A 27,282-nucleotide genomic window follows, 5' to 3' on the forward strand; every position below is an offset into this window, starting at 1 on the left:
CTTTGTTGAAATATGGTGGTACATGAGGGTACTTGTCAAGTAGTTTCATCACACCAATATTAAGGGTGAATTGCAAATTTTTTTAATTGCTAATAATTCCATAAATAAAAGTAACATACTCCCCAAGAAAAAAGGAAGAAACCCACAAGTTTACCACAGCAAAAAAGTAATTGATTCTTCATTAACCAGTTTTCTCTTTCAGTCTTTACTCATTTGTATATAATATTCTGTTCTTATAATCATAGTAACAATTTTGCTTTTTCAATTAACATTACATATAGACATGATCTTTAATGTAGACTTTGCCAACAAACTTCAGCTAAAAAATTTTCATAAAATTCTGAATTTTGAAAGTGACATTTCTTTAAAAATGAGGAGTGAGCAAATAGCATTTAGGATCTTTCTAATACATTAGGTATTACCTATTAGGCAAACTAATACTGTCCTGCCTGTGGCATAAAGCAGATTCTTTTAACCCCAACTAGGAAATTTTGGAGTTAGTTAAGCATACTAGTTTCAATAGTTTATTACACTATTCCATAGACCTTACCTGACAACTATTATTAGCCCCACATTTGTCGCAAACATGTTTTTTTATGCTGCATCTAAAAATACTATGTGAATCACCAAAAGGAAAACAAGTTTAAGAAAGCTTTGCTAGGGAAAAAAAATGATATAAGAAGCTAGGCTTCAAACCTTTGGTTACCTGCTGAGTATAGTGCTCTATGCAAGGTACTGAAGAGAAATAAATATAAACTGAAATCTTCCCTATTCTCATAGCACTTAGATTTAGTGGAGGAGACATAACAGTGCTTCCCTGGTGGCTCAGGCGGTAGAGTTTGCCTGCAGTGCGGGAGGCCCAGGTTCAATCACCTGGGCAGGGAAGATCCCCTGGAGAAGGAAATGGCAACCCATTCCAGTATTCTTGCCTGGAAAATCTCATGGACAGAGGAGCCTGGTGGGCTACAATCCATGGGGTCACAAAGAGTCGGACATGACTGAAGTGACTTAGCACTTGATATGACTTGATATCACAGTGTAAGCACCCCCACCCACCCTGATCATGAAGTGTATTTATACTCTGGGAACATAGGTGAAAAATGATTTCCAGCTTGATGTTTGATGAAAGAGCTGACATTTGAGATGGCCCGTGGGAAATAAGCAACTTTAGCTGCTACTGCTAAGTCGCTTCAGTTGTGTCCGACTCTGTGCGACCCCATAGATGGCAGCCCACCAGGCTCCCCCGTCCCTGGGATTCTCCAGGCAACCCAACTGGAGTGGGTTGCCATTTCCTTCTCCAATGCATGAAAGTGAAAAGTGAAAGTGAAGTCGCTCAGTTGTGTGACTCTTAGCAACCCCATGTACTGCAGCCTACCAGGCTCCTCCGTCCATGGGATTTTCCAGGCAAGAGTACTGGAATAGGGTGCCATTGCCTTCTCCAACTTTAGCTATATATATATATATATATGAAAAGAAGACGAACTATGAAATCTGTTAACTCTCAATTGTTTGAAGTGGTCTAGTTCAGCATTCCCTGAAGTGTAAGATCCCATTATTAGATAAATTTAGAAGAAGCTATACAGTATCTGTCCTGAATGTGGCAGATATTTGTATACCCATCCTAAGTAATCTATGAAGAATTACAAAGTGGTAAGAATTTAAAGAATTATAAAGGCACGGGATATGCCTCTCTCCCCTAAAGTATGCCCTTGAGTATTTGCTCCTGTTTAAGTGTTCACCTGCAGTGTTCTTTCTATTCATTTAACCTTAGCATTTTCACCTTTTTAGAAAAATGATTTGTCATATTTCTTTGTGTTACTTTCTGTTTATGTCCTTGTTTTACTAATGCTGTCTTGTTTAGTAAATTTAAAAAATGCAGAAATGCATTTAATTTTAAAGTTATTTTTTTCCTTTAACATTTAATCTGATTTTTCTAATTTTTCTTTTTATTTTTCCATTAGAGTGACCTCAGTTCTGTGGTAATTTGATTTTTTATTATAAATTTATATGCTTTTCTTACTTACCACTTTTTGACTTTGCCTAATTAATCTCTCCATACAAAACATAGTGGAAAAACAAAGTTAGTTGTGAATATACTTATGTGACTTTGAAAATATGTATATAATTTGTACTTTTTATATTATATTGATTGTCTTATTATATGAGAAAGTATACGTCAAAGACTAAATTGTCATATTGAAACAATTATATTCTTATATTAGTGTGTTTTCTGTAGATATTTTTTAAAAGAGGCCTTGTTAGCCTTGTTTAAATAGCCTTCGAATTTTCAACGTCTTAACATAAAATATCCTGTGATCCTTCACATCTTTGAATGAACTGTGTAGTTGAAATTCATCTTCAAATGCACAGTGGTTTTAGTCTTAATTCTGGGTCAGGTAAAGATGGCCCTTTAACAGTAAACTGAAGAAAATTAAATTTTCCCAAGTTGGTTAAAATCATATTTTCAAATTTCTGTTTAATATAAGCAACATTTGCTTATAAATTATATACACAATAAAAACTGCCTTAGCACTGAATTCTTAATTTTTTAAATGTCAAGTAACTTTATACTAACTGTTCAAACTAACTTAATTTTCCATTATGCTGCTTGTTTTTCCTTTCATTTTATCTAAGCTCTTCTAAACTTATGCAGAAATTGAATTTTTAAATTTGAAATGTGGGTCTATGGTTATTTTTTTTTAAGCAATGGATTGATGGGATATATTTACTTTTTGTTTTTTTGAGAAAAAATAAAATGCTGTTGAATGTGTACTTTCTTTTAAACTGATAAATCATTGTATTTCTATTTTATTAGGGCACATGTACCCAGGACAAAAGAATCTGTTTTGTTTTAGATAATAATACATTAAATGATAATTCCATCATTATAATTTGCAAATAATTTCCATTTTTATGGATTTAGTGTTAAAAAAGCCAAGTGCCAACATTTTTTGGTCATAGTTTATTTTATTTCTGTATATATATTACTATGAAACTTTTTGAATAAAGTATTTCTAGAATATCCTTAGTATACCATTTTATATATGTTTGTATCAAAAAAGAGGCAAGTTGTCTGTTATCCTGCGATTATATACCCCCCCAAAATAACAAAATAGCATAAAAGAATGTTTAGCATAATTAGGGAATTTTAAAAATTATGTAAAAGTACATATGTAATTACCCCATGACTGAAATACTGCTGTATCTGTCAGTAAGACTACAAAGTACCTTTTCTTTGATTTAAAAACTCAAAGATTTCAAGTATAACTCACTTTTTTTTTTTGCCCTGAATATACACTGAACAATAAACTGGGGAATCACTAATGAACACTAAAATAATTGCTTTATAAAGTTAAATCCTATAAGATTATAAAATAGATTATTCACTATACTATCTAATTTGAAATAATAATGAAAATTAAGTTAAATTATGCTGAAATAGTATAACAAAGACCTAATTATCTTAACACATTTCTGAAATGCTAAGTGCACAGGTGTATTCATTATCCTAGATTGCATTTTCACATTTGAATAACTTACCAGAAATTTTAAGATATATGTGAATGAAATTCCAGTTAAACATTTTTGGATGTCAATTCAAAAAAATATTATAGTTATCCCCCATCCATTGTTTGATAACTTATCAGTCGACTAACACTTGACTTTGCCCCTGTTAATTATGTTAGGATAAAGATTTCTTTTCTTGCATTAATTATGATAACTTTGATTTGCAGGCATGAACTAATCACATTTATGGTTAATGTTTTTTCTTCAAATAAATTAGATATTGTTGTTGAGGTAAATACTTTAAACACCATCATACTTTGGTGGATTTTTTTTTTCAGACTGATGAAGTATTTCTTGAAGCCCAGATTCAGAATATTACAACCTCACCTATGTTTATGGAGAAAGTTTCATTGGAGCCATCTATAATGTACAATGTAGCAGAATTAAATTCAGTCAACCAAGCTGGAGAATGGTAAATATGAATTGTGAACTATTTGTTTTTATTTTAAAAGACATGAACTTTTCTATCATTGTTACTCTTGGGTGATTTATGATTTTTTTAATTAATAGACTTTATTTTAGAAGAGAATTTTTAAATTTATAGAAAAATTTATCAGAAAGTGCAGCGTTCTCATGCGCCCTCCCCACTTACAGGGCCCCATACTGTTTATATTTTAACTTGGTGCATTTTTTACAATCAGCGAATCAGTATTGATACTTACTATTAACTAAAATCCAGTTTACATTCGTGTTCACTTTCTGTGTTGTGCATTCTATGAGTTTTGACAAATGTAATGACATAGCCATCATGACTTTACCTTTTAAAATAATTTCACTGCCCTTAAATTCTCTCATGGTCCATCAGCTCTCCCTTCACATAAAAATAAGATCTTTACCATTTGTACCTGGAGCACTTATTCTTTCAATTTTCATAGTAACTCAGATAAATATGGAACATTTCATCCTTTATCCTGCAAATGATAGAATTGAGACATGGGAAGGAACGATGGAAAAGTTAGAGTGAACAGTAAGTTTCAAGGTGATGTATTCTCTCAACATCAAAAGGAGCGAGCATAGGAATAGATGATTTAATTTTTTACAAAAATGAAATACACATCTATGAGTAATTTATAAAAAGAATAAATAAATGTAAGATCAACATTAATATATATAAGAAGGTAATAGCTGGAGAAATACCTGATTTTATTAATCAAGAATGGAAATTTTACTTTTATTATGTTAGAATACAGTAAAGTGTGTAGCCTCTCATACCCCCACAGAGGAAAACAATATTTTTCCCCTCTTTGCCTGATCCTTTTATTCATTTGAAAATGATTCCTTAGTTTAGGGTATGTTTGTTTATTTTTGTTCATAATTTTAGAGAAAAGGGACAAGATACTGAAGGTTCTGATTTCTATTGCGTTTTTTCAGTTAACTGATATACATCCAATACTTTAGATAATATATTGCATTCTATTATAAAGAATCTGAAGATTTTCCTATCAACTGAAAAAAATTAAAGAAAAATAAGTCCTCTCAGTTCAAGTTCTTTTCATTTGTATTGAAACCACTGACCTGTTGTATTCTAGATCTTTGGATGGTAGATCATTCAGGTCCTATCCAAAGGAACCATCACAGCCATGGTTTTTCTTTTAAAAGATTCTAGAGAAAAAAAAAAAAAAGATTCTAGAGAATTTTTTCCATCTCTGTCTTCACCCCTCAGTGTAACTACATTTGGGTCAAGAGCATATTTGCAGCCGATGGATACACGCCAGTACTTATACTGCCTAAAACCCAAGAAGGAGTTTGCAGAAAAAGCAGGCATCATTAAGGGAGTAACGGTAATTGGAAAATTGGATATAGTATGGAAAACAAATCTAGGTGAAAGGGGAAGATTACAGACCAGCCAACTTCAAAGAATGGTGAGTCTAGGGAAAACACTGAAGGGGGTTTGGGCATGTTGGAGATTCAGATAGTTAGAACAAGTTAAATTTCCCTAGGTCTGTCACTAAAATCAGAGCACTATAAAAGGCATTAATATTACCAGAGAATAAAAGACAAATAATTTCACTGATACCTAGGTAGAAAATTGGTATTGATATGAATAGGAAATGTTCAGATGTTAATTTATCCATCGTACATGGCTTTCTACCATGTAAAGAACTTTTTTACTTTACCAAACAAATTAAAATAACTATATATCAGTTGTTTCCTCATATGGTAATTCATGCTCATTGTTTTTTTTTCTTCTTTTTTTTTCATTTTTTTTTTCATGCTCATTGTTATCTGACTTCCACTATATTAGAGTTATCTCTTTCTTTTTGCAATGTTTTGGAACTCTTGGATTTATACTGTATTTACCTACTCAGTTCATTCTTTTTTTAAAGATGTTTAAAATGTCAGTTATCTGAAACTCATGTGAGTCCCACTCAAATTATCTTGTAAACACTGGTTGGATACTTTATCTAATTTCTACTCTGAGAGTATGGATAGCGACCAGCCTTCTTTTTCTTGTGCTAGTGAAAATATGCTACAGAATCCTCTATTTATACTGAATATTACCTGCTGAGATACGTTCTAAAATTTACTTTTACTATTTGAGGTAAAAATTGAAAAAAGAGATCATCACTGGGCCTAGTTTAAAACATAGTCATGCTGTCATGGCATTTTGATTCTACTGTCTGTCCATATCAGTGAATCTTGTAGAACAGACATGATTTGCTTCTTCAGTGTCTTCCATTTATTTCAGTGTCTTCCTCTACCTGTTTAGGCAATAACCTCACCTATGCAGAGTTATGTTTCTATAAGCTACAGTAAGTATCTTTGGAACAGCTTCCCCTTAGATCAGACTCCCTAAAATTGCTTTACTGTTTGCCTATGAGACTCATTTCAACTTTACTAAACATGGAGTAATTATAACAAAAACAGTCAGAGTCTCTAGTGCTATTTTTCAACAGTAGCAGCAAAAGAAGTTAGAATGGATAACAGTAGGACTGTGGTACTCTTAAAATGGAAAGGTTTTTATAATAGATATAATAGATGTATATTAACTATATTTCTTTTCTCATAGGCTCCAGGTTATGGAGATGTTAGGTTGTCTTTGGAGGCAATCCCAGATACTGTAAACCTTGAAGAACCTTTTCATATTACTTGTAAAATAACAAACTGCAGGTAATGCCAATATTTGTGGATGGATATCCTTTCATTTTTACCTGAGAGAGACTTCTTAAAGCTTTTTTTTTTACAAGCACATTGTTTTATTTTTTTTTTTTTGAGTTGCCAAATGGTTTTTTGTGTTTTTTTTACTTTACAATATTGTATTGGTTTTGCCATACATCAACATGCATCCGCCACAGGTGTACACGTGTTCCCCATCCTGAACCCCCCTCCCACCTCCCTCCCCATACCATCCCTCTGGGTCATCCCAGTGCACCAGCCCCAAGCTTCCTGTATCAAACCTGGACTGGTGATTCACTTCTTATATATTATACATGTTTTAATGCCATTCTCCCTAATCATCCCCGCCTCCCTCTCCCACAAAGTCCAAAAGACTGTTCTATACATCTGTGTCTCTTTTGCTATCTCACATACAGGGTTTTCGTTACCATCTTTCTAAATTCCATATATATGCGTTAGTATACTGTATTGGTGTTTTTCTTTCTGGCTTACTTCACTCTGTATAATAGGCTCCAGTTTCATCCATCTCATTAGAACTGATTCAAATGTATTCTTTTTAATGGCTGAGTAATACTCTATAGTGTGTATGTACCACAGCTTTCTTTTAAATATGCTATCTTCTTGTAAGTTTCCTCTTGCCACGTAGTCTTCTCTGATATTGCCATTGAATACTATAAAGTTCTTCATCTGGTAGCTAACATTACATATTTTAGAGGTCCTACCCTATTAGGCACTTTTTAATATTTTATTTCTGTACCTGTGAGGTAGGTATTAATTATTCACATTCTTTGCAAGAGCAAGCTAACTCAGAGCTTGTGGCTTATTCAGTCTCAGAGAGCTAGAAAAGATGGGATCAGAGTTTGAAACCAGTGTATTTGACTTCAAGGTCCGTGTTCATTTCATTGTTTACACTCCTTTCATACTTCAGATTACTAAACATGAACTAGTAGGTTCTTACGGAATAATACATTATAGATTTACTGTAATAAGATAGATTTTTCTGAGCCATATTTATATCTGAGCCGTATCTTTAGTATTAAGAAACTAAAAAGTACTTATGAATTTAATATAAGGGATAGCCATAGACTGGAAAACAGGACTTTGATAATAGAGTATAATCTAGCTATTGAGAAGCAAAGAGCATAGGGTTTTGAGGCCAGAAAAACCTAGGATTAAATCCCAGTCCTATCACTGCTGCTCCTTGTAGTACTATTTGGTGCATTCATGCTAAGTCGTTTCAGTTGTATCTGGCACTTTGCAGCCCTATGGACCTTAGCCCGCCAGGCTCTTCTTCTGTCCATGGGATTCTCCAGGCAAGAATACTGGAGTGGGTTGCCGTTGGGGCATTTTGATATCACAGTAATGAATCCAAATCATCATAGTCTGAATGTATAACCCTTTTTAATTCTATATCCCTTTACAACTTTATGGTATTAGGAAGATAAGCATTTATCCTTCAAAATTACAAAATACCTACTTACCCTGTGATGCTTCCTAGACCTTCTCACACATAATCATAGCAAATTGTAATATAGTTTTTTTGTGATACTGATATATTTCTATAGTTAATCACTAGTCTCTTCTGTATTGGATTGCAAATAATTTAAGGGAAGAGATCATGTCTTACCAGCATTATAAGTACAGTGCCTGCCACATCATAGGAGCTCAGTAAAAAACACACACAGGATAAAGAGTTTGTGCTACATGTACCCTTTATGGGTCTGCTTTTGGATTATTTGTTTTGTGTTTTTTGAGTTATAAAAAATCAGTTATTCACCAAATGACAAAATGCTGTAACAAATAAATAACAGCTTGAGTATTCACTTTACCTTTTGGTAATTCAAAAAAGTTTTCTAAAAAGCACTTATTTCTTAGATCTTCAGTTTCTTCATCTATAAAAATGGGATTACTACCAACCCACAACACACACAGACACATACCTGGAATCTGCTCTTACTGGATCTTTGTGGAATGTAATGAGGAAAGTCATGCATTGCACCTAAACTGGGCTGTGGCACACACTGAACATTTCAAATTTTAGCGGGGAGACAGAGACACATAAAAGCTAAGTATCATTAAATCAATACATCTAAAGTTCAAGTTTAAATTTAAATTTTAAACGAGTATTTTAAAATGTGGAGCCAACTAAGGCGAGAAAAAGAGTTTAAAGAATTGAAAGTAAGTCAAGCGTGGTGGTAGAGTAGCAGACCATTTTTCATTATGAAACTTTTGGTTTTAAGAACAATGCACATACTTTCACTAAAAGTGTTTTCTTAACTTAACAAGTTTAATTGAACTGGTGGTATCAATTATAAGGAGAAGTAGTCTTTTTCATGTCAAGTGAATACCTGAATAGTTTTACTTGTAAATCTTGCCAGTCATTTGCTATGTTATCTGCGTGGTAAGGGCTTCCAAGGTGCCTCAGTGGGTAAAGAATCTGCCTGCAGTGCAGGAGACACGGGTTTGATCCCTATGTCAGGAAGATCTCCTGGAGGAGGGCACAGCAACCCACTCCAGTATTTTTGCCTGGAGAATCCCATGGACAGAGAAGCTTGGCGGGCTACAGTCTATAGGGTCACAAAGAGTCGGACACAACTGAAGCGACTGAGCACACACTGCATGGTAAAGGAACGTAGATTAAATAGAAAAAGCACTGGACCAGCCTCAGTTTTTCATTCTCTTTCCTATGCTATGCTAAGTCACGTCAGTCGTACCCAACTCTGTGCGACCCCATAGACGGCAGCCCACCAGGCTCCCCCGTCCCTGGGATTCTCCAGGCAAGAACACTGGAGTGGGTTGCCATTTCCTTCTCCAGTGCATGAAAGTGAAAAGTGAAAGTGAACTCGCTCAGTTGTGTCCGACCCTCAGCAATCCCATGGACTGCAGCCCTCCAGGCTCCTCCATCCATGGGATTTTCCAGGCAAGAGTACTGGAGTGGGGTGCCATTGCCTTCTCCGATTCTCTTTCCTACAGAGTATCTAACAGAAATAGGAAGGATGCATAGCAACAAGATTAGACACAGATGTCTGGAAGTCTCCCAGAGAAATGGCAAAACTCTTTTTAACAGATCAGCATCAGGGAGCCAGTGTTCAATACAGAACCAGAAGGCCTCCATCCAGACAGGCAGATTAGTCTCAGTGCCACTGTAAACTCCAGAACAAAACCGTGTCCTTTGATTTTCCTGATTCTAAGTGAAATAAAAACGATATGATAGATTTTCATTTCTGTTCCTGGTTTGCAGCTGGATACCATGAAAAGAAATTCACTGGCAATAGTGATTTAGAAACATTGCAGTATCCCTTTGTGAAAGGAACAAGATTTATTCCTATTTTTCTGATTCCTCCAGCAGTGAAAGAACAATGGATCTTGTTTTGGAAATGTGCAATACCAATTCTATCCACTGGTGTGGCATTTCAGGAAGACAACTTGGAAAGCTCCATCCAAGTTCCTCTCTCTGCCTTGCCCTCACACTACTGTCTTCAGTACAAGGACTGCAAGTATGCTCTCTCTTCAGTAATTTCAGTATTTAGGGGCTATTAACCCATAGTCATTTATTATATCCATTCTTTCTCTGGTCATTACCAATGAATGAAAACTTGGGTCTGTGTTTTTCTCTCAATAGAGCGTCTCCGGCTTAAGACTAACAGACACATTCTTAAAGAGAACATATGAATACGATGACATCGCACAAGTCTGTGTGGTATCTTCGGCCATTAAAGTGGAAAGTTGAAGAAAATGTCCAGTGTTACACTTTTCATTGAGTTGCCCAGAATTTTCTGTATTTTTGTCACCGTTGTAAAATGATCAACAGTAAAAATAAGTATGTTATTTAAATTTCTTTCCTATAAAAGTTAAAATATTAAATATTTGTTTTGAAAAGAACCATCTACTGATTTTATCTTGTGAGTTATATTCCAAATGAACATTTGTATATTTTCTGCACATGTGATTTTGTTTCACTTTAAATGACGATTGGACTTTATTCTCCAAAAGCTCTACATTTGAGGCCATGTGTCCCTAGTAGGTATCTTGAACAATGGTCAGTAAACTTTTCATGTAAAGGGCCAGGTATTGCATATGTTAGACCTTTCAGGCCCCGAGGTTTCTGCTGAAACTACTCTGCGGTTGTAATACAAAAGCAGCCAGTAGGCTCTAGTGACTCAGACAGTAAAGAATCTGCCTGCAGTGGAGGCGACCCAGGTTCAATCCCTGGGCAGGAAGATCCCCGGGAGAAGGGAATGGCTACCCACTCCCGTATTCTTTCCTGGAGAATTCAATGGACAGAGGGGCCTGGTAGGCTATAGTCCATGGGGTTGCAAAGGGTCAGAAACAACCGAGCGACTTTCACTTTAGGCAAAAATTGTACCACAGCATTTGCAAAAACAAGCAGCTGGCCGGACTTGACCCGCAGGCCACAGTTTGCTGACCTCAATCTAGAAGATACAGTTGTTTTTTAAAACTTTAGAATTCTCATCTTACTTTATTTAGGAGTATTTTCGTTACCACCAGCTTTTTCCTCAGTCAACAAAAAAAGTTTAAAACAACTGCGGTGGTCCTCATATAATCTTGTATTTGCTAACGGTATGAATTTTTCTAGTTGTTTTCAAAATTATCATATTGACATCTGTATTTTTGTGTGCATACAAACAGAAATGTTTAACTTTCAGTTACTAAAAGCAGATAAGAATTGGTTTTATTTCTTAAACTGTCAATTACTCAGATAACTCTAAGCTAAGAAGCCTGATCATTTTCTAATTCTAAGCCAAGAAAGTCCTGTTTTTCCCCATTGAAAAATAAACCACTTTTTTTTTAAGGCATACTTAAAGGATTTCCAGCTTCTAATACTTGATTTTGAACTCTACATCATGTATTATTATTACAAAACTGTTTCTGCATGTAATCACATTAATTTACTTACGTCATATACAAAACAGTGAGGAAATTAAGACTATAAACAACTTTGCAACATGGATGTAATAAAAGTTTCAATACTTTGAAACAAAAACTAATGCTGTTAAATAAAAACTTAAGTTGAAATTCAAGCATGTGTATATAACTGCTTAAATGTAAATGAATTGTCAAATACAAAAATTGTTTTTTCTTAAATGCATAATTATTTATTGCCATGACAAATTGTTTGGTCCAAAATGAAAGCTGTATTCTGAATGAGATTTGCCCTTAAATTGAAGAGGTAATTAATGAAACGTCCGTGCAAAATAAAGTGCAAGCAGTGTAAAATTGTCTTTGTCCAAAGACAGTCTTTTCTCCAAAATGAGTACAATTGATTAAATGATGAAATAAGACTTTATAGCCCTGCACTGGATACTTCAGTAGCTTTCAAGGTGTCTTCTCATGACTGAACCTTCTGTTTCACTCCATTCAAATTTTAAAAGTGACATGATGGTCACTTGGGATTCTACTATATAATTTGACTTAGTTATAAAGCCTCCTTTTTTTATAAGCAATAACCTAGACACATATTGTTCCTTCGTTAAGTAAAGGTTACATAATGTCATCTTAGAAAGGATCTGTTTAAACCATATTATAAAAATTAGATAACCAATTTGGTACATTAAGTAGAAATGTCATTTGCATACAAAGGACATTGTAAATTTTACATTTACAGTGGAAAAGACCCTGATGCTGGGAAAGATTGAAGGCAAAAGGCGAAGGGGGCAGCAAAGGATGAGATGGTTAGATAGCATCACCAACTCAATGGACATGAAGTTGAGCAAACTCCAGGAGACAGTGAAGGACAGAGGAACCTGGCGTGTTACAGTCCATGGGTTTACAAAGAGTCAGACACAACTTAGCGAATGAACAACAATAAAAAATTTTACATAGCATCATAACAGTTACAGCTACTATAATGAAAAGTGGTTAATGGAAACCAATCATTCCTAAGTAGAATGTATATAAAGATTTACTTTAACGCCCTCTTGTTTCAGACAAGCAAAATAACATTTGGAGCATTCTTTATAATTTTAAGAGTAGCTAACACAATACAGCTACACAAAACCTTGAAATAGCGTGCAATGGAGTAATTTCAAAGTGATGAAAGTACTTAAAAAGCAAAAGTGGCTTGAATAGAATGGAAATCCAGGTAAGTGGATAGATTATCTAGATGTGTCATGGGAGATACATTAGAAAAGAAACGAACTAGAAAAATGAAATGGAAGAAATACACCAATTCACATTACTTCATGTAAAGAATGGCTACTTTAACTACAGATATTAGTAAAGACATTGTTTTAAAGTAGTTTTGCTTATAATGTCTTTGATTTTGGTATCAAAGTTGGCAAAATAAAATGAAGTTGGGAAGTGTTTCCTCTTCTGCTGGAAGAAATTGTGTAGATTTAATATTAAGTGTTTGGTAGAATTCACCATTGAAATTGGGCCTGTGGTTTTCTTTTCTGGAGGTACCTTATTTCTTCAGTGAGTTATGGTAGTTTGTATCTTATAAAGAATTTATCTGTTTCATGGATATGGACCTACAGTTGATCACAGTATTTTCTAATTATCTTTTTAATGTCTACATGGTCTGCAGTGATATCCCTTCTTTCGCTTCTGATACTGTTGATTAATATTCTATTTCCCTACTCAGAGGCTTACCAGTTTTACCAATTTGAAAGCATCTGTAATGCATTCAAGATAATTATTCTAGGAACCTTTTCTTATGCAACACCAGCAAGAATTGACTTTTTTTTTTTTCCCCTCGCCGTAGGCTGGTAGAATCTTTGGAAGTATGGCGTCTTAACCACTAGATCACCACCCAAGTTGATTTAAGTGCAATATAGGAGACAATTCAGAAGGCTTATCTTAGACTTAAGTCCTACTTTTCTCTGGAAAAGAACTGTAGGTTCATGTAGCTCTTCCTTGTATCCTGAGCCCAGGCATTTTAGATATTTGCTGACCTAAAAGAGGAGAAATCTCTAACCTAGTGTTGCTTTTAAATTGAGCCCTTGGGACCTACATCAGAACCACTTGGTGTGCTGTGTGGAATGGTGATTCCCAGACCTTATTACAGGACCTGATAAAGTTGAAAAGTATGCCCCTGAATCTGGATTTTTAACAAATTCCAAGGTGAAATTATTCATTATAGTGAAACGAACTGTTCTAATCCAACAAAAGGAAAGAAGGGAAAGTTGGTTTTTAAATTTTAAGATACCAAATAGCCTTTTGAGATAAAGAGTTATAGTAATACAAAATTAAATCAGTCATCAGTATTACTGATTTAATTTTGTATTACTGTTTCAGTTTTCTTTCACAACACTTGTGAAATTCATTATGTGTCCACCAGCTTTACCAATTTTATAATTAACAAACCAAAGAAATTCCAGCTGGAATTAGAACAGTCTCATCCATCACTCTAGTTAAAGCCATTCCAACACTTAATGCCACTTCTCTTCACTAACTAATATGTATTCTAATTTCAGTACAATATTTCATGTCCCCTGTTTAAGCTGCATCAAATTAAGAAGAAGCATAAAAGTGACATGCCAAGCCAAATTATAGCAGAGGATGAACATGAACAAGAAGTGTTAATGACAGATACTTTTTGTAACCCATCAAATAATTACGAGTTTAAAAAATCAGTGTCTGCAGGCACATAATTAAATGCCACTTAGGAAATCCTTAAGGGCCAAGCTATTGGCTTATTTAAATGTAGATATATTTGAAAGTTTCCATGGTAAGGTCACTAGAAAAATTGTGCTAGTGAAATTGAATAGTTATACAACTGACCTAACCAATATTATTAAGGATTTCTAAATGTATTTTATTATGTACTTAGCATAAGTGGCCATGCTAATGTTATCTATACCAAACTGTAGGCAAGATTAGTTAAGACCTATGCAAAAAACCTGAGCACCCTACATTCACTTTCTATACATTCACAGCATCTATCTTTTTCTTTTCTAAACAACACCAAATACTGCTTTCCACCAGCTCTTAAGATTTTTGTCACCCAACAAAATAAGCAGCATTAAAGACGGTACTGGCCCCTGTCATATCTTCACTACTGATAGCACTATCAAAGCTAAACCCAGAAACGAATTTCTTCTCTCCAAAGATGCTACTCAGTGGCAAGTATATTTCTCCTAAATCAGCATGAGAATCCTTTCCTCTTAGTTATCTCCCCTTTCAAAAAAGTTTGCTTATGGGAATTTAGTGCTAGAGAACTCACCAGTAAACAGCCCTACTGTTCAATAAATATACTCTGCTATTAAGTCTAGTATACAAATACAATGAAGATTTGAAAATGGAACCATGTCCAGTTAAGTGCTATACTGGCACTTAACAAGGCTACTGATCACCTGCTTACAAAGGAATCATGTTATGGTCAAGTAAACATAACATAATCATGTTATGTTATCTGTTTGTGATAAACCTATTGTCTAGACAGATTTATTTTTTAGATTTGTTTTTGTTTTGGCCACTATCTACAGCAGACACTTGAGAGCCATCACCAACTGCATTCTGGGTGAGGGGCCCCAGTCAAGTCAGGAATGTTCTTCAGCGCTGCTGCTGAATGACCTGCTCCGGATGTGATTTCTAAGTTGCTCTATGAGTTCAGGATTCTGCTGCTGTATCTGCTGAGCAAACTGCTGTCCCCTGTAGTAAAGAGGCAAAGTAGTATGAATTAGGGAATTTCCAACCACACAATACCAACACAAAAAGAACTGCAAACAATGTGGATACTACCCAAGGAAACTTTTTCTATAAAAACAAGTTTTAGATTCAACTTATCTGCAAGTGTACCAGCACCTCCATATACCATTAATACAGTGCAGTGTTCTTTATGAGAAATCAAACACCCAAGCTAACAAGTGAGTTCCTGAATTGAGTGAAATCCACCCCTCTCCCACCCAGTGCTTAACCACAGATAAGCAAAGGCCTAAAAAGAATATGCTTTTTATTATATGTGTGCAAATATAATACAAGGTAAATTGTTCTTGTAATCAAGTCAGTCTCTCATATGGCAGGTGTCACACCTATTTGGGAATGCTTATGAAGTCACCTAACAGAACTGAGTTTTTGAAAGGCAGAGATTTAATCCAAGCTACTGAGTGTGTACCTCCCAATTGCAAGTGTTAGGTATCACTAAAATCATGCCACTTAAAGATCACTCTAAAAATGCCATATTGCAAGTGGATCACAAACAAAAAATTATATTTGTCACTAACATTTCCAGTAACAGCATCACACAGATTCAAAAAGCACAGTAGCCTAAGCAACTTGGATGGAGGTAGAGGTAATGTGTTCAAGTAAAGAGAAGATATAATGAGTTCCTGTAGCAATGACATGTACTGCAGAAGTTTGAATTAAAGTATCCGAAATCCTATGCAATATATGATTTTTAAATACATATGTGTACATAAAACTCATTAAGTAGATATTTGTCATCTGATTTGCTAAAAAAGTTTTTCTTGGATCCAATCTTCTGGACTCCTGCCTTTCAGGCAGAAAATTTCAATTTATGAACCACTTTTAAATTTAATAACTAATGAGGTCACTGATAACTAACAGTAAAAGATAAAAATTTAAAAAGAAAGCCTTGGTCCCCTTACCTTAGAGACAAATGGTAAAACATAAAGTACTCAAACTGTAAAACATAAAATACCTTTTTTGTTTTTTTGACTATTTCTATTTTAAATAAAACTTACGCTTGGATGAGGCTAGACAGGTCAGTTAGGCCCCCAACACCAGCAGCAGGCCCCCCAATAGCATTTGTCATCATTCCTGACATTCTAGAGTAGACAAGAGATAAATCAAACTGGCATATATTCTTTTTTTTTAATATTTTTAATTGGCGGATAATTGCTTTACAATGTTGTGTTGGCTTCTGCCATACATCAACATGAAACCAGCCGTGGGTATATGTATGTCCCCTCCCTCCTGAACCTCCCTCCATCTCCCACCCCATCCCATCTCTCCAGGTTGTCACAGAGCACCCGAGTTTGAGCTCCTTGCGTCATACAGCAAATTCCCACGGGCTCTCTATTTTACAGATGGGAATGTTTATGTTCCCGTGCTGTTCCCTCCGTTCATCCCACTCTCTCTCTCTCCCACAGAGTGCACAAGCCTCTTCTCTGTGTCTGCCTCTCTTGCTCCCCTGCTAACAGGTTCATCAGTACCATTTTTCTAGATTCCGTATATACGTGTTAACACACAACATTTGGTTTTTTCCTCTTTCTAACTTCCCTGTGTATAACACGCTCCACGTACATCCACAACATTAGAAATGACTCAAATGCATTCCTTTTTATGCCTGAGTAATATTCCATTGTATATGTACCACAGCTTCTTCATCCATTCATATGTCGATGGACATCTACGTTGCTTCCATGTCCTAGCTATTGTAAATAGTGCTGCAACAGACATTGGGGTACATGTGTCATTTTCAATGAATTAGCATATATTTTTAACAGGCAGAATACCAGCCAAGGAAAGCAGGTAGATATACCTACATTGGGTAGGCCAATTGAGTGTGACTTTAAGTTCCAATTGACTGACATTTAGGTATCATTTTGGAGCTAATGTGCTCAAATTAGGAGCCTGACAAGTGGAAAGAAGAAATGTAATATACTCTTTCTGTATACTTACAGCTGTTGAACTTGAGGATTCTGCATTAAACTTGCTGCCTGGAATTGAAACATGGTATTTCTCATCAAAGGCAGTTAATATTTAGAGATCTTTTTGGTTTTGAAGTTTTTTTTTTCAAGCAGAGAGAAGCTAGATCATGTATATACTAACATTTTACAGAGTTTTGGTGTGCTATACAAAGTGAGTGGGAATGTAAAAAAGAGGTACTAGGAAAAATGGTATTAACAATACATTTCACAATAAAGAGATTACAAACACTAAGGATACTGGCAGCAGTTTACTTCCTCCTATTGATCAGACAAATAAAGCCAAAAGAGCTTAGGAAACCACAATAGCCAAAATCCTCAGACTTCAAATACTAGATACCTTCCCAGGGTTACTTTCACCTAAGAGGGTAGGTTTTTAGCCTTCTGTAGATTTGAAGATCCCTTTGCCAATCTCATAAAAATACGATTCTCTCCCTAGAAAAATGCATATATCCATATGTATACAAAGTTTCATCTACAGTTCCAAGGAATCATGGGCTTCCTGAAGTTCATCCATGGTTTTTTCACAAAACAGTACATGAGTAGGTTAAAAACCTCAGTGATAACATCATACCACCACTGCTACCACTGCCATCGCAAAAGCTCTCTTACTTGTTTCTAAAACTTTGGAACTATATAGTTCTAATGGGAAATAGAGCCAGCAAAGCAGAAAAGGAAATATACTCACCATACTAATGAAGGCTGGATTATTTATTAAGCTAGCCATGTCAAAGCTCAGTCCAGTTCCTGTCTGTAAAACAATTACATCTGAGAATTACTCTAAACACTACAATTTGATAATTGTGAATGATAACATATTTCACTTATTTGTCATTAGTAACTTACAGGACTAGATACCTCTCTTAACTTCTGTTCTGCTATTTTCAGATTTGATTTATAGGAATCATTTTCAGGGTCAAGATCTAATGCCTTCTGATAACTTGTAACTGCTTCTTGAAATTTATTCATGGCAGTGAGGGCCAGCCTGAAAAGAATGCATTTTGAGAGTATAAGCTGTATGACTGAAGAACATTAAGACACCACAAATGTCATCAAAAGTCTATCTTGGTATTCAGTTTGAATCCAGATTACACTTTATTTATTCATTGTACAGTTGATCCCTGAACAGCATGGATCTGAATAGCAAAAATCCACTTATATGTGAATTTTTTGCAACAGTAAATACTACAGTACTATACAATCTGAGGTTGGTTAAATCTGCAGACACAGAGGAACCATAGATACGGAGGAAGTGTGGATACAACGGCTGACTGTAAGTTACACACACATTCTTGAATGCAGAGGGTCAGTACTCCTAACACCCACATTGTTCAAGAATCAACTATAGTATGGTTCACAGGAGTATCACTTCCTTTTAACTCCAAGATTCTGTAAGTCTGGATTCTCTCCATTCTGCTTGGTGCCAGCCTCGGTTGTCCTACATGAATCAAGAACTTAATGATTAGAAAGGGAAAACAAACTGAAAAAAAAGTAGATAAATATGAGGAATCCCCTAGTGGTCAAGTGGTTTCACTGCTGAGGGCCCTGGGTTCAATCCCTGGTCAGGGAACTAAGATCCTGCAAGCTGTGTGGCATGGCCAAAACAAAAAACCAAAATACAGCAACAACAAAAAATAAATATTTACGTACATATAACTGAATCACTTTGCTGTACACCTGAAACTAACACAATGTTGTAAATCAACTATTACTGTTTAGTTGCTAAGTCATGTCTGACTCAACTGTACGTCAATAAAAATAATTATTTTTTAAAAAGAAATTATTAGAGTGATGTAAGTCAGAAAAACAGATATATTCACACATATATAAGGAATCTACAAAGATGGTACTTACGAACCTATCTGCAGAGGAGCAGTGGAGACACAGGCCTAGAGAGCAGACTTGTGAAGATGGCAGGGTTGGGGGAGCGGAGGGTGGGACGGATGGAGAGAGTGGCGTGGAAACACACACACCACCATACGCGAAACAGCCAGCCAGTGGGAGTCTGCTGTATGACTCAGGGAACCCAAAGCAGGGCTCCATGACAATCGAGAAGGCTGGATGGGCTGGGAGATGGGAGGGAGGTTCCAGAGGGAGGGGATACATGTATACCTATGGCTGATCCATGTTGATGTGTGACAGAAACCAGCACAACACTGGAAAGCAATCATCCTTCAACTGAAAATAAATTTTTTAAAAACTTAATGATTAGAAATGAATCTTATATACCCTTCCATTTTTAAGCTTACTATGTGAACTAATTTGTTTTATGAATGATTAAGCTCCATAAAAATGTGAGCTGACTAACAGTTCTGTGGTCATGTAACTCCATGATGCTAACTAAAACCGCTTTAAGAACTCCAAACTAAATTTGTCCTTCACTACGGCCCACTTTCTTCCTTCTTAACAGAGACACTGAACCACAATAAATATCACTCTACCATAAAAAGTAAAAAAAAGTAAGCTGTGAGGTGTCAGCTAATTACTCTTGAATAAGACATGTTAGTTTTTAAATAGATAAAACTGTCAATCCTTATGCCTCAAATAACACACAGTATCCCAGGCACAGGTCAAAGAGTAAGTTACTAAATTTAATGTTTTCCTCTACCTAGTTAGGATTTACTTACTGGAAAATTATTTCAGAACTAAAAACTAATGGTGTATATGGAGACAGCATTGTAAGTTTTATTTTTTCTAAGTTTATTTTTTAACAAACTACCTCCAATTCTTTCTTGACTCACTTACCTCATAGACTTCTGATCTAGATAAAATATAATGCCTAATCACAGAGAAAAATCTCAGAACCTAATTAGTTTTCTCCCAATCACGAGAGATACTTTATCACAATCCTCAATTAATTAAGTCAATACATGTTTATTGGAGTCATACTATGTACCAGGCACTATTTTAGACTCCTCAGTGAAAAAGGTAAAGTTCTTGGGTTTGAGAAAATTTTATTCTATCGGGGAGGACAAGCAATAAACATGCAAATAAAAAAAACATAATATTAAAGAGAATGAATAGGGGCACTAAGCAATGAGAAGAAAAGCGGTCATAAGCAAATTAGAGGAGCAACATTTTAAATAGAAGCAGTAATGAACACCACGGCCCTAAGAATGCTGCAAGTTTAGCATGCTTAAGGAAGAGGACAAAGGCTGGGGCGGGAGCACAGAGAACAAAGTGCGGGAAGAGGTGATGTCATGGAGCAGTATGGGGCCACAGTGTGGAGTCTGGATTTTATCCTGGTCGCAACAGAATGACATAATTTGATTTATGCTTTAAAAAGCTCACTCTGGCTTCTCTGCAGAGGATCAACATGGGTGAAGAGAGCAGAGTGAAGGCAGGGAAATGAGATAGAAGGCTACTGCAGTAGCCTAGATAAGAGATGGTAATTTGGACTAGATTGTAAACAAGAGAGCAGTCAACGCTTGAATTCAAAAAACATGTGGAAACTAGAACTGGTAGGACGTCCTGATGGGTTAGATGTGTCAGGTATAATAGGAGTGAAGATGATTCCTAGGCTTTTGAACGAAGCTCAGGGTAGGTAGAATGACAGTATATTTACTGAGAGGAGAAGGATTTAAGGGAACAGGAGTTCTGTTTGGGACATGTTAAGTTTAAATGCTTATTAAAAATCTAGGTGGAGATGAAAAAGAGCTGATTATGTGAGTATGGAGTTTAGACATATAACTTAAGAGCTCCATAAACATATACAGTTGATTTTCATTATCTATAGTAATTATGCACTACAAGGACACTGCAAACACTAAATTAGCAAACACTGAACAACTGCTCCTAGGGGAAATATAATGTTTTGTTCCTGTGAGCCTCTGGTCACAACATTTTCATCAACCAATCAATACACAACTTGTTTTTACATGTGTTTCTGTTTAAAGAAACCTTATCTAATTGATTCACAGTCAATTGTACTAACTCATGCCTGAACAAAGCTTATCTAACTCAGGCATTTTCTTGGTGAGGCACTTTACAGCCTCCTTGCACACAGAAACACTAGACAACACTTCAGCCTGTGTTTGGGCAGCCACTGTAAATAAACACACAAAAATGCAAAAAATATAGCACTGAATAGACTGGGGAAAGAACACTCATTTTACAGCATGAGAGCTGAAACAAAAAAGATTGACCACTGCCTTATCTGACCTCAACTGAGATCTTGTATATCAGGTGACTGAAGATTTTCGCCATTCTGCAGATGCCCACAAAGCATACTGAGGCCATTAATACAGAGTATTGACAACACATGAAATTTAAAAACATGGGACAGGATGAAATCAGAGACAAAATGTAGACAGAAAGCAGCAGCAGAGGAAAGAGCCCTGCAGCATATCATTATTTAGAGGTGGCAGAGGAGGAAGAACCAGTATTAGCGACGTTTAGAACATCCAGTGAAGGAGAAGGAAAACCAGGAAGCATGGTGTCCCAGAGGCCTAGAGAATGAAGTATTTCAAAAAGAAGTTAATCCTGGGAATTCCCTGGTTAACCAGTGGTTAGGGCTAAACATTTTCACTGCCTTGGCCTGGGTTCAATCCCTGGTGGGCAAACTAAGATACCACAAGCTGTGCAGTGCAGGAAAAAAAAAAGTTAATCATGCCACATACTAAAATATGGGGTAGGATGAGACTACAGAACTGAATACTGACCTTGGAAAAATATGGACAACTGGTGACCTTGAATAGAGTTCTCAACAGAGTGATACAGATAAATGTCCTACTGGAGTGAGCTGAAAGAGTAAGAGATGATGAAGACCAGACAGCAAGTACAGACAACTATGAGGGGCTCTGCCTGGAAAATCCATGGACGGAGGAGCCTGGTGGGCTGCAGTCCACGGGGTCGCTGAGAGTCGGATATGACTGAGCGACTTCACTTTCACTTTCCACTTTCATGCACTGGAGAAGGAAATGGCGACCCACTCCACTGTTCTTGCCTGGAGAATCCCAGGGATGGGGGAGCCTGGTGGGCCGCCGTCTATGGAGTCGCACAGAATCGGACACGACAGAAGCAACTTAGCAGCAGCAGCAGAGAAAGAGGAACAGAAGAATGATGTAGCTGGGTACGATGGTTCTACCAGATGATTTTTTATGATCTTTTCATATGTAGTCATTATCACTGTTAGAGATGGGAAAACTGGTATTGTAGAAGATGCAGGAGAGGATTACAAATGTAAAGTCCTTGGTACAAAGGCATGAGATCTAAAGCATGAGTGATCTAAAGCATGAGAGATCTAAAGCATCAGTCTTAGAGAAGACCCCTTCCATCTGAATAGGAAAAAAGGCTATCTGTGCAAATACACATGTGGGTAAATTGGTGGATTTGCAAGTAAGAAGATGAATTTTTTTCTAAATGCATCTATTTTATCAGTTTAGTAAAAGGTTCAGAGGACCATGGAAAATGCAGTGGAAATTTGAAAAGAGTTATGTATGAAACAGTCAACTCAGAGGGGTAAGGTGAATTTAGAAGTGTAGTAGGATTAGCTGCCAAAATACTGTGTGCTTGAGATTTGTAGCCTTGAATGCAAAGTAGGTCTACTCAGTATGGTTGTTATGGTTTTCTCCAACAACCACCCATTCATCATACACTAATCATCTCCCTTCCAAGACAGAATTGCAATCATTTCCTCCCTCAATGTTATATTTATCTTATTAGTCCAGAGGGTGCAATACGAAGCAGGAAATTCAAAACCAAGCCATTAAGAACAGCATGTCTGATACTACTTGGCAGTACTTTGAACATTCTCCCAAAACTCACCCCATTCTCCCATAGGCCTTGCTGTACTTGGAATCAATCGCTATTGCTTTTTCACAATCCTTTATTGCGTCTGTGTAGTGACCTAATTTACTCTGAGCAGCAGCCCTAAGAAAAAGAGAAGAGATTTTTATTATAAGAAGCATTCAAGGCACTAATTTAGATTTCCAGGCGCTAATAAAATTATATTTTCCTTGTCCCAATTTGCGTTATCACTCCCAGTAAGTATCTACACCAAACTAAGATAATTCTATAATCAAGTGAAAATTCAGAAACAAAATTCAGAGAAAATATGTACTTTGCTTCCCCCAGTTTGCTTTGCTATTCTAAGATAAAATACGAGAACCCTACAACTGGTTCACCTGCTTTCTAATTTGCCCAAACAGAAAACTGAAAACACCAGGACACCTGGGATTACTTGGGAGGCATACAGAGTGATGGCTATGAATGGCCACCCAGAGTGTTGTGCTGTTAAATGAGCACATAAGGTTAAGATCATCTACAAGTCAAATATGAAAAATGAAACTTAATCTATGTGCCTAAATCTGACTGTAAATTGAGTATGGCCACGTATTCAATCTACTTAGCATAGAATCTCAGAGCGATTAAGGACTGCAAGTCCTTTCGACTGAACGGTTCCATAATGTCTCCTACCTTCCGTCCCAACCATTACCCCATGTCTTCTCCTCCAGACTAAGTATTTCTACTTTATTCACTCAACTAATCTATCTGTCAAGGGCAAGCTAATGCATATGTCCTTTTCTAGACATAACGGACAGAACAGTAATCATAATTATATTCTGGTGGGGAAGGGAGGCTGAGGGCTAGCAGACTATAAAAGAAAGGCTGTGATGAGTTCAGATTTCCATCAACCTTTGTTCATGAATGAGACTACTTCTCAAACTAAGATTATAAAATTTGAAAAAATAAACATAGTCTTCTTTGCTTGAGTTAAAAAATATAAATATGAAAGTAGAGGATTCAACAAACCTGTTTTGGTGGTTCATGTAACAAAGCAGTATGAGTTCATCTGACTGAATACTCACTGCAAAACTAACAGGATGACAAGAATGTCCATTAAAAATGACCATTAAGGGCTTCCCTGATGGCTCAGTGGTAAAGAATTTGCCTGCCAGTGCAGGAGATGCAAGTTCGATCCCTGGTCCAGGAAGATCCCACATGCCACGGAAAACTAAACCCGTGCACCACAACTTCTGAGCCTGAGCTCTAGAGCCCCAGAGCCACAACTACTGAAGCTGCATGAGAAGCTCCTGCACCACAGCTGAAGATTAGCCCCTGCTCTCCCCAGTTAGAGAAAAGCCCTAGCAGTAATGAAGGCCCGGCACAGCCAAAAATAAATTAATAAAATTTTGGAAAAAAAAAAAAAACTGCCACTGTTTAAAAAAAAAAATTAAAAGAAGAGATATAGAATGCTATCACTTCCAAATAATTAGAAAAAATCAAGTAAAAATAACAATCAATCTAATAGAAAGCAAAAGAGAAAACAGGGCGAAGGAGAACAAAACAAAATATAAGCTAGCAGAAAAAATTCAAATATGTAAGTAATGACAAAATTGCCTAAACATCAATTTCTCAAACTGTATACATGTCACTTACAAAATAAGCACACACAAATTGAAGTTAAAGGGATACAAAAAGACAATGAGGTGAACTAAAAACCAAGCAAAAGAAAGCTGTTATAGAAGCTTAATAATAGACATAATGCAAAGGACATTATTAAGGCTACAAAGTCATCATTTATTAACATTCTTTTTTAGTTTACTTTTACAAAAAATGTTTACATGACTCAGAAGACAGACATATATTAAAAGCCTCATGCTCGTCTCCTAGAGGATGCTTGGCAATGGGGTAGATGGGAGAGAAATGAGAATGACACTTCAAAGAGGATGAAAAAGTAAACCTTCAAACAGAATAAAACAGAAACAAATAACCCTAACTCTGTATCAAAAGCAAGAATTCAAGTAACTCTAACACAGTATTCTGAGTATATGGCCTTAGTAAGATGCATTCTAAGGACAAAAAGTAAACTGCAAAGAAATTCTCAAGTTTCCTTGGCAAGCCTGCTAGAGCATGTTGACAGCATGTGTGTGCTCAGTCGCTCAGTCGTGTCCAGCTCTTTGCAACACATGGACCGTAGCCCGCCAGGCTCCTCTGCCCATGGGACTTTCTAGGCAAGAATACTAGAATGCAGTAGGTTGCCATTTCCTCCTCCAGGGGATCTTTCTGACCCAGGGATGGAACCCACGTCTCCTGCATCTCCTGCATTGGCAGGCAGATTCTTTACCACCGAACCACCTGGGAAACCCAATACCAGTTGAAGAATAGAGCTTATCAGTAAATACACTGGTGCTGTTGGAAAGCAGAGCGCTCTTCTGGAGAGAGATACAAATACAAAATGAGAGAAGGTAAGGAAAATCTCTGTGACACTAGATGTGAACTGAGAACATCTGGATAAAATGATAACTTTTCCAAAAAAATTATTTTCTAGCTCTGTCCTTTGAAAGGACCTGAAGCAGTAACATTTCAGTAGAAGCTATCATGCCTTGCAATCAGATCTTGGTTTCTAAATATGATTTTCCACTAAAAGAAGTTCCTTGCAGAAATAGTTTAGCCCAGGTTTAAGGGCAGAGAAAGTACAAGGCATTTTTGGAATACTTTGTTCTTCCAGAAAGCAAGAAAGTGTTCAAAAATAAATGAAGATATACAAAAGGACAACCAGTTTAAAAGGCTCCCACTAGACAAATATAGGATAATTTAAGGGTCAAAATGATAAGTAGGTAATTTATTAGAACACATTGAATAGTGGATTTTTTATAGGGGGGGGAGACAAAGGAAGAGAGAAGCTGAAAAAGGTGAAAAGGAAAGAAAACTCTTCTTTATAGAAATATTCCTAAGTATTTTATTCTTTTTTGCATGCTAAGTCACTTCAGTTGTGTCTGACTCTTTGCGACCCTGTGAACTATAGCCTATTAGGCTCCTCTGTCCATGGGATTCTTCAGGGAAAAATACTGGAGTGGGTTGCTATTCCTTTCTCCAGGGGATCTTCTTGAACCTGGGTCTCCTGCATTGCAGGTGGCTTCTTTACTTTACTTTTTTTTTATGCAACTGTAAATGGGATTGTTTTCTTAATTTCTCTTTTTGTTAGTCTGTCTGTAGTGTATAGAAAAGCAACGAACTCCTATATATTAATTTTATATTCTGCAACTTTAATGAATTCATTTATTAGTTCCAGTAGATTTTAGTGGTGTCTTGACAGTATCATGTCATCTGTAAACACTAACAGTGTTACTTGTTATTTTCCAATTCAGATTTCCATTATTTCTTTTTCTTGTCTGATTGCTCTAACTAGGACTTCCAAAACTATGTTGAATAAAAGTGGTAACATAAACAAGTCTTGTCTTGTTCCTGATTTTAGAAGAAATGCTTTCAGCTTTTCACCACTGAAGATGATGCTAGCCATGGGTTTGCCACAGATGGCCTTAATTATGTTGAGGTACGTTCCCTCTATACACACTTTGTTCAAAGCTTTTATCATAAATGGATGTTGAATTTTGTCAAAAGCTCTTTCTGCATCTGTTGAGATGGCCATATGACTTTTATTCTTCAATTTGTTGAGTTTTATCTTCAGTGGTATATCACATTGATTGATTTGCAAATATTTAACCATCCTTGCACTGGGATAAATCCCACTTGATTGTGATGTATGATTCTATTAATGTATTGCTGAATTCATTTAGCTAATATTTTGCTGAGAATTTTTGCATCTAACATCTATTTCTGCTTTATTGACTATGCCAAAGCCTTTGACTGTGTGGATCACAATAATCTGTGGGAAATTCTGAAAGAGATGGGAATACCAGACCACCTGATCTGCCTCTTGAGAAATTTGTATGCAGGTCAGGAAGCAACAGTTAGAACTGGACATGGAACAACAGACTGGTTCCAGATAGGAAAAGGAGTTCACCAAGGCTATATATTGTCACCCTGTTTATTTAACTTATATGCAGAGTACATCATGAGAAATGCTGGACTGGAAGAAACACAAGCTGGAATCAAGATTGCCGGGAGAAATCTCAATAACCTCAGATACGCAGATGACACCACCCTTATGGCAGAAAGTGAAGAGGAACTCAAAAGCCTCTTGATGAAAGTAAAAGAGAAAAGTGAAAAAGTTGGACTTAAA

The 27,282-nt window shown here is 36.2% G+C and overlaps 2 protein-coding genes across 4 annotated transcripts in view; one reads left to right on the forward strand and one right to left on the reverse strand.

Moving 5' to 3' along the window:
* Nucleotides 1-11,935, forward strand: part of TRAPPC13 (trafficking protein particle complex 13) — a 36,353-nt gene extending 24,418 nt beyond the window's left edge. Inside the window, exons 8-13 of one of the 3 annotated variants that reach the window (XM_010845528.1) lie at nt 1,962-1,979; nt 3,846-3,979; nt 5,231-5,429; nt 6,578-6,678; nt 10,031-10,181; nt 10,307-11,935. In XM_010845528.1, the coding sequence (XP_010843830.1) occupies nt 1,962-1,979; nt 3,846-3,979; nt 5,231-5,429; nt 6,578-6,678; nt 10,031-10,181; nt 10,307-10,414 (711 nt within the window). In that variant the 3' untranslated portion in view covers nt 10,415-11,935. The remainder of the gene's footprint in view (nt 1-1,961; nt 1,980-3,845; nt 3,980-5,230; nt 5,430-6,577; nt 6,679-10,030; nt 10,182-10,306) is intronic. The other 2 variants (XM_010845529.1, XM_010845530.1) reach the window with 2 other exon arrangements.
* Nucleotides 11,936-12,116: 181 nt separating this feature from the next.
* Nucleotides 12,117-27,282, reverse strand: part of SGTB (small glutamine-rich tetratricopeptide repeat (TPR)-containing, beta) — a 48,567-nt gene continuing 33,401 nt past the window's right edge. The window contains exons 6-11 of the mRNA XM_010845527.1: nt 23,082-23,186; nt 18,162-18,300; nt 18,004-18,066; nt 17,290-17,327; nt 16,350-16,433; nt 12,117-15,297 (exon numbers count right to left, since the gene is read on the reverse strand). Of these exons, the coding sequence (XP_010843829.1) occupies nt 15,186-15,297; nt 16,350-16,433; nt 17,290-17,327; nt 18,004-18,066; nt 18,162-18,300; nt 23,082-23,186 (541 nt within the window). The 3' untranslated portion in view covers nt 12,117-15,185. The remainder of the gene's footprint in view (nt 15,298-16,349; nt 16,434-17,289; nt 17,328-18,003; nt 18,067-18,161; nt 18,301-23,081; nt 23,187-27,282) is intronic.

Source organism: Bison bison, unplaced genomic scaffold (assembly GCF_000754665.1).
Source record: "Bison bison bison isolate TAMUID 2011002044 unplaced genomic scaffold, Bison_UMD1.0 scf7180017864218, whole genome shotgun sequence".
Classification (NCBI taxonomy): Eukaryota; Metazoa; Chordata; class Mammalia; order Artiodactyla; family Bovidae; genus Bison; species Bison bison.